General features: G+C 43.3%; 1 protein-coding gene across 2 annotated transcripts in view; it reads left to right on the plus strand.

Moving 5' to 3' along the window:
• The window catches only part of UBR2 (ubiquitin protein ligase E3 component n-recognin 2), a 111,486-nt gene continuing 95,274 nt past the window's right edge, over positions 1 to 16,212 (plus strand). For both annotated transcript variants that reach the window (XM_061625343.1, XM_061625342.1), the window contains exons 1-3: positions 1 to 260; positions 7,283 to 7,542; positions 10,257 to 10,335. In XM_061625343.1, coding sequence (XP_061481327.1) covers positions 183 to 260; positions 7,283 to 7,542; positions 10,257 to 10,335 — 417 coding nt within the window. In that variant the 5' untranslated portion in view covers positions 1 to 182. The remainder of the gene's footprint in view (positions 261 to 7,282; positions 7,543 to 10,256; positions 10,336 to 16,212) is intronic.

Consider the following 16,212-nt stretch of genomic DNA (forward strand, 5'->3'; position numbering starts at 1 on the left):
CCGCCGGGGAGGGGAAGGCAGAACGACGGCCATTACCCAGGCCTGGGCCGTCCGAGTAAAGGCGGGGTTGTGGGTGAGGGCAGCTGAACGGAAGCGGGTTTTGGTGGAGGCAGGCCGGCTCGGCCCGGTTCCGGGTGTCACTTAGTTGGCAACCGAGAAGGGGGGGGGGCTGAGGAGAGAAGATGGCGTCCGACTTGGAGACTGAGGTCCAGGCTATTGACAGGAGCTTGTTGGAATGTTCCGCTGAGGAGACTGCCCTGGTGAGTGAGGCCCGCCGCTCTCTTACAAGAGGCTCTGGTGGTGGGAAGAGAGAGAGAGAGAAGACGGAGGATAAAGGCGGGCGGGGTGTCAGAGTGGGGTTAAAGCGAAGTGGGGAGGTGTACTAGGCCTGGTGGTAGGGGCTGTGTCAGGCTTTTACGTTAGGGCAGATAAAGGAAGGAGGTGGAGAGAAAGAGCTGGGGGGGTTGCTGGGGGTTAGAAGGGGTGAGCGACCCGGAGTTGCAAGTGAGTTTTCTTTTTTTGGGGGGGGGAGAAGTGTTGCGACGCACGCCACAGTGACGAGGGAGAGAAACAGATGGGAGCGGGGAATGAGTAGACAAGAGGGCTATATTTCAAGCGAATGGGCTTTGTAATAAAGGGCGATAAGGGATACGGGTCTTTCTGCCATATGAAAGAGAGAGCTCAGGAGACAAAGCTTGCTGAGTAAAAGTGTAGGCGTAGTTTAGGGACAAGATAGACAGTGTTTGGTATAGTGGAAGGCAGTTAGGGTCTTCGCTGCTTGGCTCGGGAGAAGCTGAAAGCAAAGAGTTACCTACACAAATAAATGTATAAAGTAGGCTGTTGCCCACAAGAAATTACACCCCCGTAAATGAATTGAGTATCGACAGCACTGTGTTTTGTCTTGCGCTTGTGCTGCGGCAGACTAAAGCAGACGTTCTTCTAGGTTAGGGAATGGGTCGAGAAAACTGAAGTAGATCTGACAGGTTGTCGCATTACAAATGGTAAGGAGGGCAAGACCCTTTTGATGTAACACATTTGCAGTAGTATCGATTGCATACTGTACCCAACAAAGCAATTCGTTTCTGGTACCGACTGGCTAACCAGTGAAGACTTCATTTGAAGGAGCGCAAGTTAACTGTATTATCCAAAGTGATGTGAAGTGCGCTCCTTTTCACTACTTTTTCTGCTCCCAAGTCTATAGGGAATGGATTCCCAAAATAAATTTTGTGATTTATTTCTTTGACTTACATTTGCTTCAATTTATAAACTGTCCAATCAGCAGAGTTTCTGGTAACAAACATAAATGACCTATTGTGGTGTGCATTAAAATATTAAATATTCACTGGTTTCACACTCTTCCTGTTTCTAATGTTAAAGTCATCTTGGGAAATGTCAGGTGTTCTGCCATCTAAATCTCTTCCGTGCAGGCATCTAGGCCTTTAAGTCAACACTGCTGCCAGTGTAATGGCAGATTGCTTATGTCCCTTTTGGGAATCTTCTTTCTATTTATTTCTTAAACAGAATGCTTATCTTTTTATAGCTCTGAAACTTGTCATCTGACCCATCTTTTAACTCATCTAAGCAGCTCTAGGAAGCTGGTCTGGATTAGATCTTTTTGTCATTTAGCTGTTTGCCTAGGGTTGAAAAACAATTCCTTCCAGTCAAATAGGTTGCCAGATCCACCACTCAAAAGACTCCTGTAACACATGAGCAGTCTGGTAACATTTTGCAGTCCTTTGCAAGGCTGGAGTGTATAGTTTGATGGAGTGTCACAATGTGACTTTGTTGAGATTTATGTAGTGTTATGTGTTGATATCAGATTGTGTTTTTTAAAATATAAGATAAATTAGATGTCATAAGCATGATGACTGTTCGATCTGAAATGTTCTTACAGTCTCTTCCTTTTAGTACAGAGTATGACCAGAATTCTTGAGCTGAGCAGAATAGTGCCCTGGGTACCTGCTAATCTGTATATTGATATATTGATTCTAGTGCATGCAGATTTGTTTCTCTGTTTTCTTCCCCGCTCCCAACCATTTGGAGTGTTGACACATAGAGAAGACGAGGAAAAATGGGGGGAAATCTAGAGGTTTTTTTTCCATTTTTGAAAAAAAAAAAGGCTTCAGGGGAACAAAAACCCCTCCACAAAAAAACTTTTTTTTCCATGCCTTCACACATCTATTGACACCTAGCAATTTGAAATATTGTATAGCTCTCATAGTAATTCACTAGCATGTTAAAGAAAACTTTTAAACATGTAATAAATAGGTATGTAAAATTCAGTCTCACTTGTGAAATACAACACTATCCTTTTTCACCTATGTAGAGTTGAACTCCTACTACGTAGAATAGGGAAATTGTTGTATTTCTATCTATTTATTTATTTTTGCTGTGAACAAAAAATGTGTTCTTTTTATCTTGCACTCTTTCAGGCAGCACTCTGAACAAATAAAATTGTACAGTCAAAGGCAAGCTTGTAATTGAGACATTTGTATATAGTCACCAAAGAGGCCTAATATTAATTTAACTTTTCTAATTTTATCACATATATTTTCTTACTGAATTTTTAAAATCAAATGTTTCATACCTGTTTTAAAGCATATCCTATATGATTGGCTTATTATGATGAAATGTTCAGGGAGTATACTGTGCATTCAATTGAAACCTAGAAAGATTATTATTACAACATGGATTTAATTTTTCTTTGAGATTATACATCATTTGTACTCAAAAATACCAGTTTTTAGCTTTTTGTGAAACTAGGATCTTTCAATATGTAAGCATGGTTGCTCCAATCTAATATATGACTTTGGTAAGTCTTAACATTAACATATCATAGATGAACATCATTATTGACTGCACCAGAGGTTTTCATGCATTGCTGAAATAAGGCTTACTATAAGTAACAAAATTTAAAAGAGGTTTGACTAAAATATGTTCCTTTAGACACACAGAGAATCTCACAATAACTTAACAAGATAGAAAACAAACAGATAAAATCAATGAAAAAACAGAACAGTTTAAATGATGTACTATACAACATTCCTAAAATGCTTATCCAGCGACACAATAAAAAGGACAAGTCCTATCCCACCCAGCTAAAAGATGAGCAGCACAGAAGAAGGCAGCTTAACTAACAAAGACACAATAAATAAAAATGTTTTAGCCTGGCACCTAAAATTTGGTGTCAGGCATGTTTCCCTGCGGAGAACATTCTACAAATGAGGGGCCACCACTGAAAAAGGTACATCTTTGTGTGGTCATCCTCTGCACCTGCCTCGGGTAAAGCACACACAGAAGGGCCTCTGCTGAAAACCGCAGGATCCATCTGGTTTATTTGAAGAGATGTGGTCCTGGGGGTCTTGGGTTTCTGAGCCACATAAAGCTTTCAGAACCAGCACTTTGAATGTAGTCCAGACACTAATCGGTAGCCATTGCAGTCAGGGCATGTGTTCATATCATAAATTGAATTATATGGTGAGTTTTTTAACTAGTGCACTATGAAGCTTGCTAATTCCTTCTCATGTGGGTCAGGTACAAATTACCTTGCCAGTCAGAGGGCAAGGAGATGACGACAACTGTGCCCTGGTTTTCTATGCTGTGCCGTGTTATTACACAAAGCAGTCTTATCTGCTCCCTGCAGCCATTTCTAACCTGCAGATAGACATGGGATTTTTTTCTTGCCTTAATCTGAGAATTCTATCCTGCTGGCCTGGTTAACAATGTGAGTCTTTTCTTTACATGTTCAGGACAATGCAAGGATAGTGCAATAATGGCTAGAGTGAGGATAGGAGAAAGGAAAAAGTTTGTGTAAATCCAACAGCTGTTAGGTGACTAACACTGAATTATTTGGAAGGCTGTACTGTGGTACAGCAGTATTTTTTATTATTACTACTATTATTATTGCCTATATAATGTTTAAAATTTCCACTGCAACATCCCAAGCTGTTAGGTTAAATTTTGGAAATTACATAGTTGTCTGCGTATAATGTTTGGTAGTTTCAGAGAAGGATCAAAATAATAGGAATTGGCCACCATCTTTGTGTTCTGGGCTTGTGAAGTTCCATGTGAGTCTGGGTGGTTACTGTTTTTTTAAAAAAATGCTAGGCTAGCTGGAGCTTGTCTTGGTTCATCAGGGGAATTTTATGCTCTCTTTGTTATGGTTCTGTGATTGGGTTTACCAATTTCTTTTATTCCCTTAGCTCAAAAAATACCTGAGCATATCTGGAGCAGACTTCAGAAAACATTTTCATACCATTCTATCTTCTGGTATGAATTCTTATTGCATTAGTTTGTTAGGGAGTACTCTTCTTGAACCTCTTTCCCCATTTCTAGTTGAACACAGTTGTACAGTGCCATTTAACCTTTTTATTTTCTTGTTGTGCAGGCACACCATAAATGTCAAACATGCCAAGGGGGGTTATTTGGAGCCAAGCATATTGAAGTTGATTCGCTTTGTGTTCCTGGCATACTTTGAATATCCACTTACTTATTCTTTATTTTTAAATGACTGTAGTTTTAAGTGATTTGTCAGGCTTTGAAGCCTTGCCTTCAGATGAACGTTTTTTTACAAAAATGTTTCAAAGACCTCCACCCTATTTCCCCCTCATAATAAATGTAACATTGTCAGCAGAATTCCACTGAAGAAAACTTTAAAAGTAGTAAAACTTCATTGACTTTTTGTGGCTGTTGCCAAAATGCAAGTTTATTCAGGACAGCACTCTTTATACCCAGAATGAGGTGGTTTACAAAGGATTATGGGCTTATTTGTGTGTTCTAGTAGCTGCACCTTCATTTGAAAGTGTACTGAAACTCTGTGAATTTTGGAGGTAGCATTCACATTTAAAAGATTCATGTAACTAGTGCATACCCAGTTTAGCTTTGGACTTGCATTTCTTGAGCAGCATCTCAATAGGGACGTTGCCACATGATAAACTACTTTGAAAGTTATGGTGTGCAGCAGCTTGAGGAAAGCAGAGATGCTGTTAAAAAAAGTAAAATATCATTGGTTATACTTGAGTCCTCTCTGGATTGTAAACATTAAAATCAACGGAATTTTGTATTTCATAGAATCATAGAATAGTAAAGTTGAAAGGGGCCTAAAAGGCCATCAAGTCCAACCTTCTGCTCAATGCAGGAATCCTGCTTAAAGCATACCCGACAGGTGGCTATCCAGCTGCCTCTTGCATGTCTCCAGTGTAGGAGAACCCACCACCTCCCTAGGTAATTTGTTCTATTGTCTTGGCACTTTAACAGTTAGGAGGTTTTTCCTGCTGTTCAGTTGAAATCTGGTTTCCAGTAACTTGAGCCCATTATTATGTATCCTGCACTCTGGGATGACCGAGAAGAGATCCTGGCCCTCCTCTGTGTGACAACCTTTCAAGTACTTGAATAATGCTATCATATCTCCCCATAGTCTTCTCTTCTGAAGGCTAGACATAACAGTTCTTTCACTCTCCTTAGGGTTTTGTTTCCTGATCATCCTTGTTGCCCTCCTCTGAACCTGTTCCAATTTGTCTAGATACCTGCATGTTACCTAGAACTGCCAAATAGTACTTCATGCAGTTTGGAAACTGTACTTCTGTTAATACAGTCTAAAATAGCATTTGCCTTTTTTACAGGCACATCACATTGTTGGCTCATATTCAGCTTGTGATCAACAATAATTCCAAGATCCTTCTCGCATGTAGTATTGCTGAGCCAAGCATTCCCCATTTTATAACTGTGCATTTGGTTCCTTTTTTTCTAGGTGTAGAACTTTGCACTTTTTCTTAAATTTCATTCTGTTTTCAGCCCAATGCTCCAACCTATTCATATCACTTTGAATTTTGTTTTTCTGTTCTCTCTGGTATTAGCTGCCTCTCCCAATTTTGTATCATCTGCAGATTTGATAAGCATTCCCTGCACCTCCTCATCCAAGTCATTAATAAAAATGAAGAAGAGCACTGGGCCCAGGGCTGAGCCCTGCACTCCCCCCAGTTTGAGAAGGAACCATTGATAAGCACTCTTTGAGTGTGATTCTCTAGACAACTGTGGATCCACCTGATAGTTGTTCCATTCAGCTCACATTTAGGTAGCTTGCTAATCAGAATATCATGAGGCACTTTGTCAAAAGCTTTGCTGAAGTCAAGATGTATTATGTCCGTAGCATTCTCATAATCTACCAAGGATGTTACCCAATCAAAAAATGAGATGAGATTAATTTGGCACGATTTGTTCTTGACAGATCTATGTTGGCTTTTAGTAATCACTGTTTTCAAGTACTTACAGATTGACAGCTTTATATTCTGTTCCAGAATTTTCCCAGGGATTGATGTCAGACTAACTGGTCTGTAGTTCCCAGGTTCTTCCTTGTTGCCCTTTTTGAAAATAGGGGCACTGTTAGCCCTTCTCCAGTCATCCGGCAATTCACCCATCCTCCATGATTTTGTAAAGATGATAGTGGTTCTGAGAGTTCTTCAGCCAGTTCCTTCATTATTCTAGGATGCTGTTAATCAGGCCCTGGAGATTTGAACTCATTCAAAGTAATTAGATATTCCTTGACCATTTGTATATTAATCTCAAGCTGCAGTTTTGCCTTTTCAACTTGTACTTCGCTTTTGCCAGGAGGATCGTAGACCCTCTTTTGGGAGAAGACTGACCCAAAGTAGGAACTGAGCACTTCTGCCTTTTCTTTGTCATTTGTTATTTTGGTATCCTTATTGAGTAGCTGATCCACCATTTCTTTTTTCTTGTCTTTTTCTTATGGATGTACCTGAAGAAACATCCCTCATTAACCTCACTTCATTTTCGGCTTTAGCCTTTCTGATGCCATCATACAATTCTGTGCTGCCTGTCTGTACTTTTCCTTTGTGACCTGGCCTTCCTTCCACTTCCTATATGTGTCCTTTTTTTTGTATTCAGGTCATCTGTAAGCTTTTTGTAGTTACAGAAATGTTATACTTCATAGGAAAACACACCCATCACTGCAATGCAGGGGTTCCCAAATTGTGATCTCCAGACCTTGGTGGTCTGTGAGCTTCATTCCGGTGGTCCATGGCGTGCCCGTAAAAATGCAATTTGAAAATCATACAGCATCTAGCAGAGTGCATTACAGTTGCTACAACAGGGAGAAAAGTCACTAAGTGGTCCACCAAGGAAGGCCCTAAGCAATTTCCAAGTGGTCTTTGGGGAGGAAAAGCTTGGGAACCACTTATGTGGTATATTCTTAAAGAAAGTTGTTGGATAGCTATAAAATATTTTTTTATTTTGAACTAATGTGTATGAACTTTTTTTCTTAAAGAAATGGCTGCAAACGTCTGATCTTCCTAAAGAAATATACAAGCACCTTGCCTATTATGTACCCAAAATTTACTGCAGGGGTCCTAATCCAGCCCCACAAAGAGAAGATATGCTTACACAACATGTTTTGTTGGGCCCAATGGAATGGTATCTGTGTGGTGAAGACCCTGCATTTGGTTTTCAGAAACTTGAGCAATCAAACAAACCTTCACATCTTTGTGGCCGGGTTTTTAAAGTTGGAGAGCCTACGTACTCTTGCAGGTAACTGTGCTAGTCATTTCTTTCAAATTGTCAAGTTTTTTAACATCAGAATGATTGGAGCTCTATTTTATTTATTTATTTCAAACATTGTTACAGAACCCTTCCATTAAAAATTCCAGGCAGATTCCAACATATAACAATGAAAACAATCCATTAAAATACAATAAAAGCAGTAATGGTCACAACAGCTGAACAATTCTTAATGACATTGGTATCAATGACCAGCAAAGGCCTCAGTGAATTCAGAGTTGGTGTCTGCCATATTTCAGGGGGAGATGATTCCGCAAGGTCTGTGCCACAACAGACAAGGCCCTCCTCCTGGTTGCTGCCAGATGGACTGGTACAACCAGGAGGATCCGATCATGAGATCTCAACAACTGGGTGGGTAACCAGATCCTAAGTTGTTTAGGGCTTTAACTGTCTGCAGCAAAACCTTAAACTTGGTCTGGTGGCAGATTGACAGTCAGTGCTGCTCCTTGAGTAATGGTGTCACATGTTCACTGTAGGCTGCTCCAGTTCACAACCAAAGCACTGGATTTTTCACAAGATGCAGCTTCCAGACCAGTCTTAAGGTTAGCACCACATAGAGCACATTGCAGTAATACAATCTTGAGGTTATTGATGCATGGCTTTCCATGGCCAGGCTATCCCTGCCCAGGAATGGTCATAGGTGTGCTAGTGGAAGCTGAAAGGAGACAGTTACATGCTCTAGCAGGGTTGATTTGATTTAAATTGCTTCTGTGAAGGACTCAGTTTTAATTATTTAAATCACAGTTGAAATGTCTAGTGAGGAAGAATCGATTTAATCACATTTTTTAGTAGAAGTGCATTATTGTTTAATATAATCTTAATACATATTAAAGATGTAGATTTCATTAGTAGGTACACACTAAGCAATTATTCTGAATTGTTTCATCAAAAAATGAAATAATTAATCTGGTCATTTTAGTATTAAAGCAGAATTGAAGCAGAGCTTGTGAAGTCATTCAGGAGTTGAACCAGCTCCAACTGTTGAGTTAATTGTGATTTTTTTTTTGTCACAATGTGCCAGAATCTCCGCCACCAAACAGGCTTTTAAATTGTACTGCTAAGATGGTTTATTCTCTCATCAGTTTTCTTCAACAAACACCAACATTAGCAAAACATGCACATGGATTTTTGAATGGTTAACTATTTCAGTTTTTAGATAAATGCAAAGTTCTTTAAAAAATAACTTTTAAGCAATTTCAACCAAGTCAACATGAGAAACTTAAAATATTTGGTGGTATAGTAAACTCAGTCTTCTTCACCTTTGTCTTCCTTTTTCATTGTCTGGAAAAGAAATACAAGCTTTCCTGCTTTTTCAGTTCCTAAATTATTTCTCAGTTTTTATTAATTAGTTCAAAGGAAGAAAAAAATTCTCTCTACACCTGTAGAAGAGGCTACTGCTGTTAAGAGCTGGATTACCACTTATGTGTTCTCCAGATCTACTCCATCTCCCCAAATTCTTTATTAATTGACCTTCTCTATCTTTACGCTTAGAGAGAGGCAAAGCCTTTAGAGAGAGGGGGGGCATGGACTTCACCTGCAGACTGAACAAGTTATCTCCTATCTCCATAAACTGCTGTTAACATATTCATAGAACATAATTAAACGTATAATTAGTATTCATGATGATATCTTTGACCTAGGCTTTTTTACTAATTGTTTTAAGAAAATTTTGAAATCCGATTTAAATTTAAAAATCCAATTTAAATTTTAAAAAATATTTTTTAATTTTTTAAAATATAATTGGTTTTTATCAACCCTGTGCTCCAGACGGTTGGGGGACCCTTCAGGACAGCTTGGAAGATGGTGTGCTGCAACTGGAAGGGGAATTGGCAAAAATGGTCTCCCTTCCTTTACTGTTAGTGGTGGTGTCTGCTAGATCAAAGATGCTTTGCGAACAGAAAGACTCCTTCAATTTACTGAAGAGCACAGTTTGCTACTATTCTTATATTTCATCTCAAGTTCCAAAGAAAAGCAAAAACCAAGCCTGTTTGGATTATTTGTGCCTGTCCTTTTGTACTTTTTACTTTAATCCATTGCTTTCAAATGGGAAATGGTTTTGAGTGGGTTTTTCTCATAGTGTTCTCAGAGTTTCAGATGTCCTGAATGTTTGGAACTACAGCAACTCATTCTCAGAATGAAGTGTCAGGATTACAGGAATTGGGGATATCGGGTGTATGGATGTATATATGTATATCTTCTAACACTCTCTCTCTCTCACACACACACACACTCACACACACACTCACACACAAATATGTAGACTTGCATCCCATCATGTATATAGAATTTGCATATTTAGTAACTTGTAAACTCCCCAGAAAAATATAATGATCACAATTTTCAGTTTTACTCTAGTCCTACTATTTGCCATTTTAAAATGGTAATCAGACAGGCAGCCGCACCTTCAAAAGCTTGACTTTCTATTTACCAGCTATGGAATGGGGGTCTAAGAGGTTTGCTGTCTATAGCTATCAAATTCCATGTGTATAAAAGGTTCTGGATTGTGTCCATTATACAGTACAGTCTTTTTCTCAAGTGATTTACCATGTAATCCTATACAGACCTTCTCAGAAGTGTCCTATTAAATTAAGTGGGACTTCTTAGGTCAATAGGGTTGCACCCTATACTATGTGTGCATTTTTCTCTCTTATAACATGTTTTTCTATTCTTTTTTCCCCCATCAGAGATTGTGCAGTTGATCCAACATGCGTGTTATGCATGGAATGTTTTCTAGGAAGTGTTCACAGAGAGCATCGATACAGGGTTAGTAAGACTATATATGACTTTAGTAATGTCTTGTATATTATTCAGTATCAAATTTGTGACTTGGTCAAATCAAATGGATGTAGTGGGGAAAATGTAGAATTTACCCTCTTTAATTTTCTGTGAAAGAAATTTTGTTACAAAGAGGAAGGAAGAACGACCAGTTTAACAAAAGGGAATTCTTTAGACCAGGGGCTCCTAAACTGTGGTCCATGGACCACGACTGGTCCAAGAGCTTCATTCAGATGGTCTGTGATATGTCTGCATTCAATATTCATATTGATTTTTAATTGTAATTTATTGCTTTTATTTCTTATATATTGTATGTTATTGTATTATAACCTGAATTCTATGGAATGTAAATTGCAATACAGTGCAATATAAGAAACCAAAGAAGAAATAAAATAAAACTAGAAATCACAACATCTTGCACAGTGTACTACTATTGCTGCAACAGGCAGAAAAATAATTAAGTGGTCCACCAAACCATCAGCAATTTTCAAGTGGTCTGTGGGGACAAAACAGTTTGGGAACCACTGCCTTAGACTGAAATAAATTGTGGCATGAGTTTTTCCTTAGGTAGTCCGACATCACGTGGGATATAGCACCATCTAGCATCCGAAGGCAAGAATGGATCGAAGTCAAGACCTGGGGCATCGAGCCCCTCCCACTCCAGTTCATTCTTGCCTTCCTTCGTTCGAGGCTTTTGGATCTGCTAGCTAGCTAAGTTGGAGTGTGTGGGATTGTACTTCTTGTTTCCTCTCTCCCTCACCCTCTCTTTATATATCTGGGACGTTATTTTTTGGGGGGGAATTTTATTTTTAACTCATTTTTGCCTCCCCCTTTTAATCCCTTTGTTGGGGAATCAGTTGGCTGCCGTTTTCCCTTTTGGCTCCCGTCTCTCTGAGACGAGCCTTCCCTGAGAGCCACGGCTGCGGCTCTCTCTCTTCAGCCCGTTTTTTCCCTGTTTTTTCTCCATCGGTCTCCCTTCCACAGGCGACGACCGATTTTGTTGGGCTCACCTCTCCCTTTGGACGAGCCTTTCTGAGAGCCGCGACTGCGGCTCTCTCTTCAGCCCTTGCGTTGCCTTGCCACCACTTTCACGCGGCGGCCGTCTTTTTAATTGTTTTTTGCCTTGCAGGGAGCCGCGGCTGCGGCTCCTCTTAACAACTGCTTTCGGCGGCTGCTGCCTTTTTAATTGTTTTTTGCCTTGCCGGAAGCCGCGGCTGCGGCTCCTTTATCAACTGCTGTTCGGTGGCTGCTGCCTTTTTTATTATTTTTTGTCTCGCAGGGAGCTGCAGCTGCAGCTCCTTTAACAACCGTTTTTTCGGCAGGGGCTGCTATTGGGCTGTGGCGAAAGGCGGCTGCTTCCCTTAGCAAGTAGCGGTTGGAGCTCGCTTTCTCGGCTCCTCTGCTGGCATTTCTCTGCCTTGAGGCTCTTCAGGTGGCCGTGGGAGGACCCCCCCCCGACTCTTTTTTACCAGTTTGCAGCCTTTACTGTAAAGCACGTCACTTGCTGCGCTTGGAGCTCTCTCTTGCTCCTCCTTCCCTATCTGTCTGCCTGACTCCTGCCGCAGCCATTATAGGCCTTCTGGAGCACTAGAACCCTTGCCTACCCGCCATTGTGCCTTCTTCCTGGCTGCCATTTTGATTGAAATTCCCGCCCTTTTTCGCGGGCACCATTTTGATCTGCCCATTTTTCCCGCCCTTTCTGTTCTCCTTCACTTGTTTGTACAGTTATTTAGTCAGGCTATCCAAGTGCCTGTAGGACTTATTTTTACAAGAAGTGCCTCTGCACAGCAACTGCATATTCGGACTGCACCTTGAAATTATCTGCGCCGCAGCTGCATATTGGAACTGTACGCCACACCGCACCCCCCCACCTCTGTGCATGTGTTGGTGATAGTACTCCGCCACACCGCACCCCCCACCTCTGTGCATGTGTTGGTATTTAGAGAGAGAGAGAGAGAGAGAGAGAGAGAGAGAGCATTGCTGGGCGCTCAGAATGGCGGATCAACACTCAGATACACATTCAGCAGCGGCTGAGAGACCCTGCAAGTCCTCGCATCATAAGTCTGCAAATCAAGAACTGCCCAGGCTGCACTCCAAGGCCGTGGCTAAAACTAAACACCTGTCTCGCCTCAGTGCCACCAAAAACACACGTTACATTTCTGTGCCACATTCTCAAGCTGCTAACCAAGAGCACTTGACAGCACTCTTTCACTCTCCAGCTGGGTCATCTGAGGCTGACTTCGAGGGTTTTCCTGACCAGCCTGGGGTCTGCCACTCACAATCCAGCCTGCCACTCCAGACCAGTGAGCCCACTGTTGCTGTTCCTCCACAAACACAACCGCCTGCTGGTCCGCTATCAGGGCAACTACCTGCCTCTGCAGTTGTCTCCTGAATTCCTGATGCAGTTGAAAGATATCCTAAGCCTCTTCTCAGATCAGTCGAGAGTCCAGACAGCTCCATTGACTCAGCACAGCGAACAGCACCCTTCCTGTGCCCCAGCCCCATGTGGCTGTTCTGATGTGGTACCGCTCCCCTCACCCAACCCATTTGACGTTGCTAGAGGCAGGATTGAAGATGGCATCCCTGGGTTGGAGGACCCAGATTATTCTCTTCAAGCCAAAGGGGATGAGTGGAGTGACGAGGCAGACTTTGAGGAGGACACCTCATATCGCCTATTTGATGCGGCCGACTTTCTTCCGCTATCTCGCAGAGCTTTGGGCACATTGGGCCTTCAAACTACACAGCCCGAATCTACCACTCCCCCCATGAAAGGGGCTAAAGTCCTTAAGTCTCCAAAATCATTGGATCATTACCTTCCTGTGCCAGACCCCATTGGCAAACTGGCCAAGGAAGAGCTGGATCATCCTCTGCAGGCATGCCGCTTTTCCATTATGGCCAAAAGGCTCTATGCACTGGACCCGGACTTTATGAATCGCTTGCTTGTTCCAGACATCGACGAGCCAGTCTCCAGTTTGGTTTCACGCTCGCTCCTTCCAAAGCAAGGGGAATCACAACTAAAGGATCCCTTTGAACACTGCATGGACTACGCCTTGCGTAAAAACCACGAGGCTACTGCCTTTACTATTCAGGCGTCTGCTTCAGCTTCCATATTTTCAAGAGCGGCTATGATGTGGCTAGACAAACTCTTGGATGATCCTGAACCAGACCCTGTCAAGCTCCGCAAGGGCCTGGTAAAATTACACAAGACAGCGACCTTCGTAGCCGACGCCACACTGGATGCCACCCAGCTGGGAGCACGAGCTCTAGCCTCACAGGTGGTGGATCGGCGTACCCTTTGGCTCAGGCACTGGGATGCTGATTCTACGGCCAAGGGCAACTTGTCTAGAGCACCCTTTTCTGGGTCTTTACTCTTCGGAGACGAAGCCCTCAAGGCGGTCTTGGTAGACCCTAAAGACAGCCGAAGGCCAGTATTGGCCACTTCTAAGAGAGAGGATCGTAGGGCTTTCAGACGTTTTACCCCATATCACTCCTTTCAGCCCTTTCGAGGAGCGCGGCCTGCAGGGCGAGGCTGCGACTTTCGATCTTCTGGTTTCTGCTCCTCCAGGGGATCCTGGAACAGGCAACGTTTCCAAGCCAGAGCACAGAACAGGGGAAGTCAAGGGGCCTCAACTTCAACTTATGGCAGGGGAGCTCATCAGCGAAGACAGTACTGACGCTTTCCCTGTGGGGGGCAGATTGCTAATGTTTGCAAGTCACTGGTTATGTCTGACACAGGTCGCTTGGGTCAGAGATCTATTCCTCCATGGTTACGAACTGGAATTTTGGTTGACCCCTCCAGACAGATTCATTCCATCCACTCTACCCAGAGTTTGAACAGGTGCCGGATCATGCGGGAAGCCATAACCCATCTTCTCGACATAGCTGCAATAGAACCTGTACCACCGGAGGAGAGAGCACAAGGGGTTTACTTTCTCCTATTTGCAGTTCCCAAGTGAGATCAGTCATGGAGGGCAGTTCTAGATCTCAAATTTGTCAACCGTTTCGTGAAATACCGACGGTTCAAGATGGAGTCCCTGGTGTCAATTGTAGAGGCGCTACACGAAGGGGATTTTCTGGCTTCCATAGATCTCAAAGAAGCTTACCTTCATGTGCCCATCTGTCCAACCCACAGACGTTTCCTGCGATTTGCCTTCGGCCCCCATCACTTCCAATATCGAGCAACGCCTTTCGGTCTCTTGTCGGCCCCGCGAGTATTCACCAAAGTGCTGCTAACCCTGGTGGCTTATCTCCGCCTCCAGGGAGTCCACATTTATCCTTACTTGGACGATCTGTTGATTCGAGCGAGTTCCAGAGATTTGGCCCTCTTTCATGTTCACTCTGCTCTTATGACTCTATGCAACCATGGTTGGCTGGTCAACTATGACAAAAGTCAACTACTACCAACTCAGAGATTACAACATTTGGGTGCAATTCTAGACACCACGCAGGCCATGATCTTTTTGTCACCAGATCGTATTACGGCCATCACAGAGATGGCTCTACACCTCGCATGTCGTTCGAGAGTGGACTTAATGCTTCTGGCAAGGGCTCTGGGAATGTTTGTCTCGACCATTCACATCGTGCCATGGGCTCGGCACCACACTCGACCCTTACAGTGGGCCCTACTCCCTTTCCAACAGGACATTGCCACGTCCAACCACCGTACGGTCCACCTGCACCCATCTCTGCGGACCTCTTTCCATTGGTGGGCTACGGCCAAAAATCTTAGACTGGGAACCCCTTTCCGAGAACCAGACAGGACCATACTCACCACAGATGCCAGTCTGTCCGGATGGGGGGCCCATTGCAATTCCCAGTATGTTCAGGGAGTGTGGTCCAACACGGAAGCAAGTCACAATATCAACTGGCTGGAACTAAGAGCGGTCCATCTGGCTCTTCGGCATTTTCAACCCTTGTTCCTTCTGGACCACGTATTGATTCGCATGGACAATACTTGTGTGAAATCACATCTGAACAGACAAGGGGGCACCAGGTCACGGTGCCTCCAGGCGGAAGCGTCTCAACTCTTCCAATGGGCCGAAATACATCTACTTTCACTGAGAGCAGAACATCTCCGAGGTGTTTTAAACGTTGCGGCCGACTGGCTCAGCAGACAACAGGTGATCCCGGGAGAATGGAAGCTACACCCCATGGTGTTCAGCCTTCTCCAACGACGGTTTGGCAGCCTCTCGGTGGATCTGTTTGCATCCAGTCACAATTACCAGCTACCTCGCTACTTCTCCAGGTATCTGGGCAACGACGCAGAATCGACGGATGCACTGTTGACTCAGTGGCCAGCAGGCCTCCTATATGCTTTCCCCCCGATACCACTATTGGGCAGGACCATCAGGAAGCTGCGACACGAAAGGGCCCATCTGATCCTGATAGCACCGTACTGGCCTCGTCAGCCGTGGTTCTCCGACCTGCTCTCCCTTTCAGTGACGGAGTCTTGGAGGTTGCCACTCAGACCAGCTTCTATCTCAGGGCCCGATTTGGCATCCGGATCCCGAATGGCTCAATCTGACAGCGTGGCATTTGAACGCAGACATTTGATTCATTGGGGACTGTCTAAGGAAGTTGTGGACACAATTCTCGCGTCTCGAAAGCAGTCGACCTCTCGGGTCTACCAGAGCACCTGGTCTACCTTCGCTAGTTGGTGTGACTCTCAAAACGTTCTACCATCTCAGGCCAAGGTTCAACATCTACTGCAATTTTTACATAGAGGCCTGAAGATGGGACTAAAACCTAACACCTTACGCCGCCACCATTTCATCTATTCTCTCCGTCGCGTCTCCTAATATTCCTATGGGTTCACACCCACTGGTCAAACGTTTTTTGAAGGGGGCCGACCTACTGTCGCCAGCA

The sequence above is a fragment of the Rhineura floridana genome, chromosome 4 (assembly GCF_030035675.1).
Source record: "Rhineura floridana isolate rRhiFlo1 chromosome 4, rRhiFlo1.hap2, whole genome shotgun sequence".
Lineage (NCBI taxonomy): Eukaryota > Metazoa > Chordata > Lepidosauria > Squamata > Rhineuridae > Rhineura > Rhineura floridana.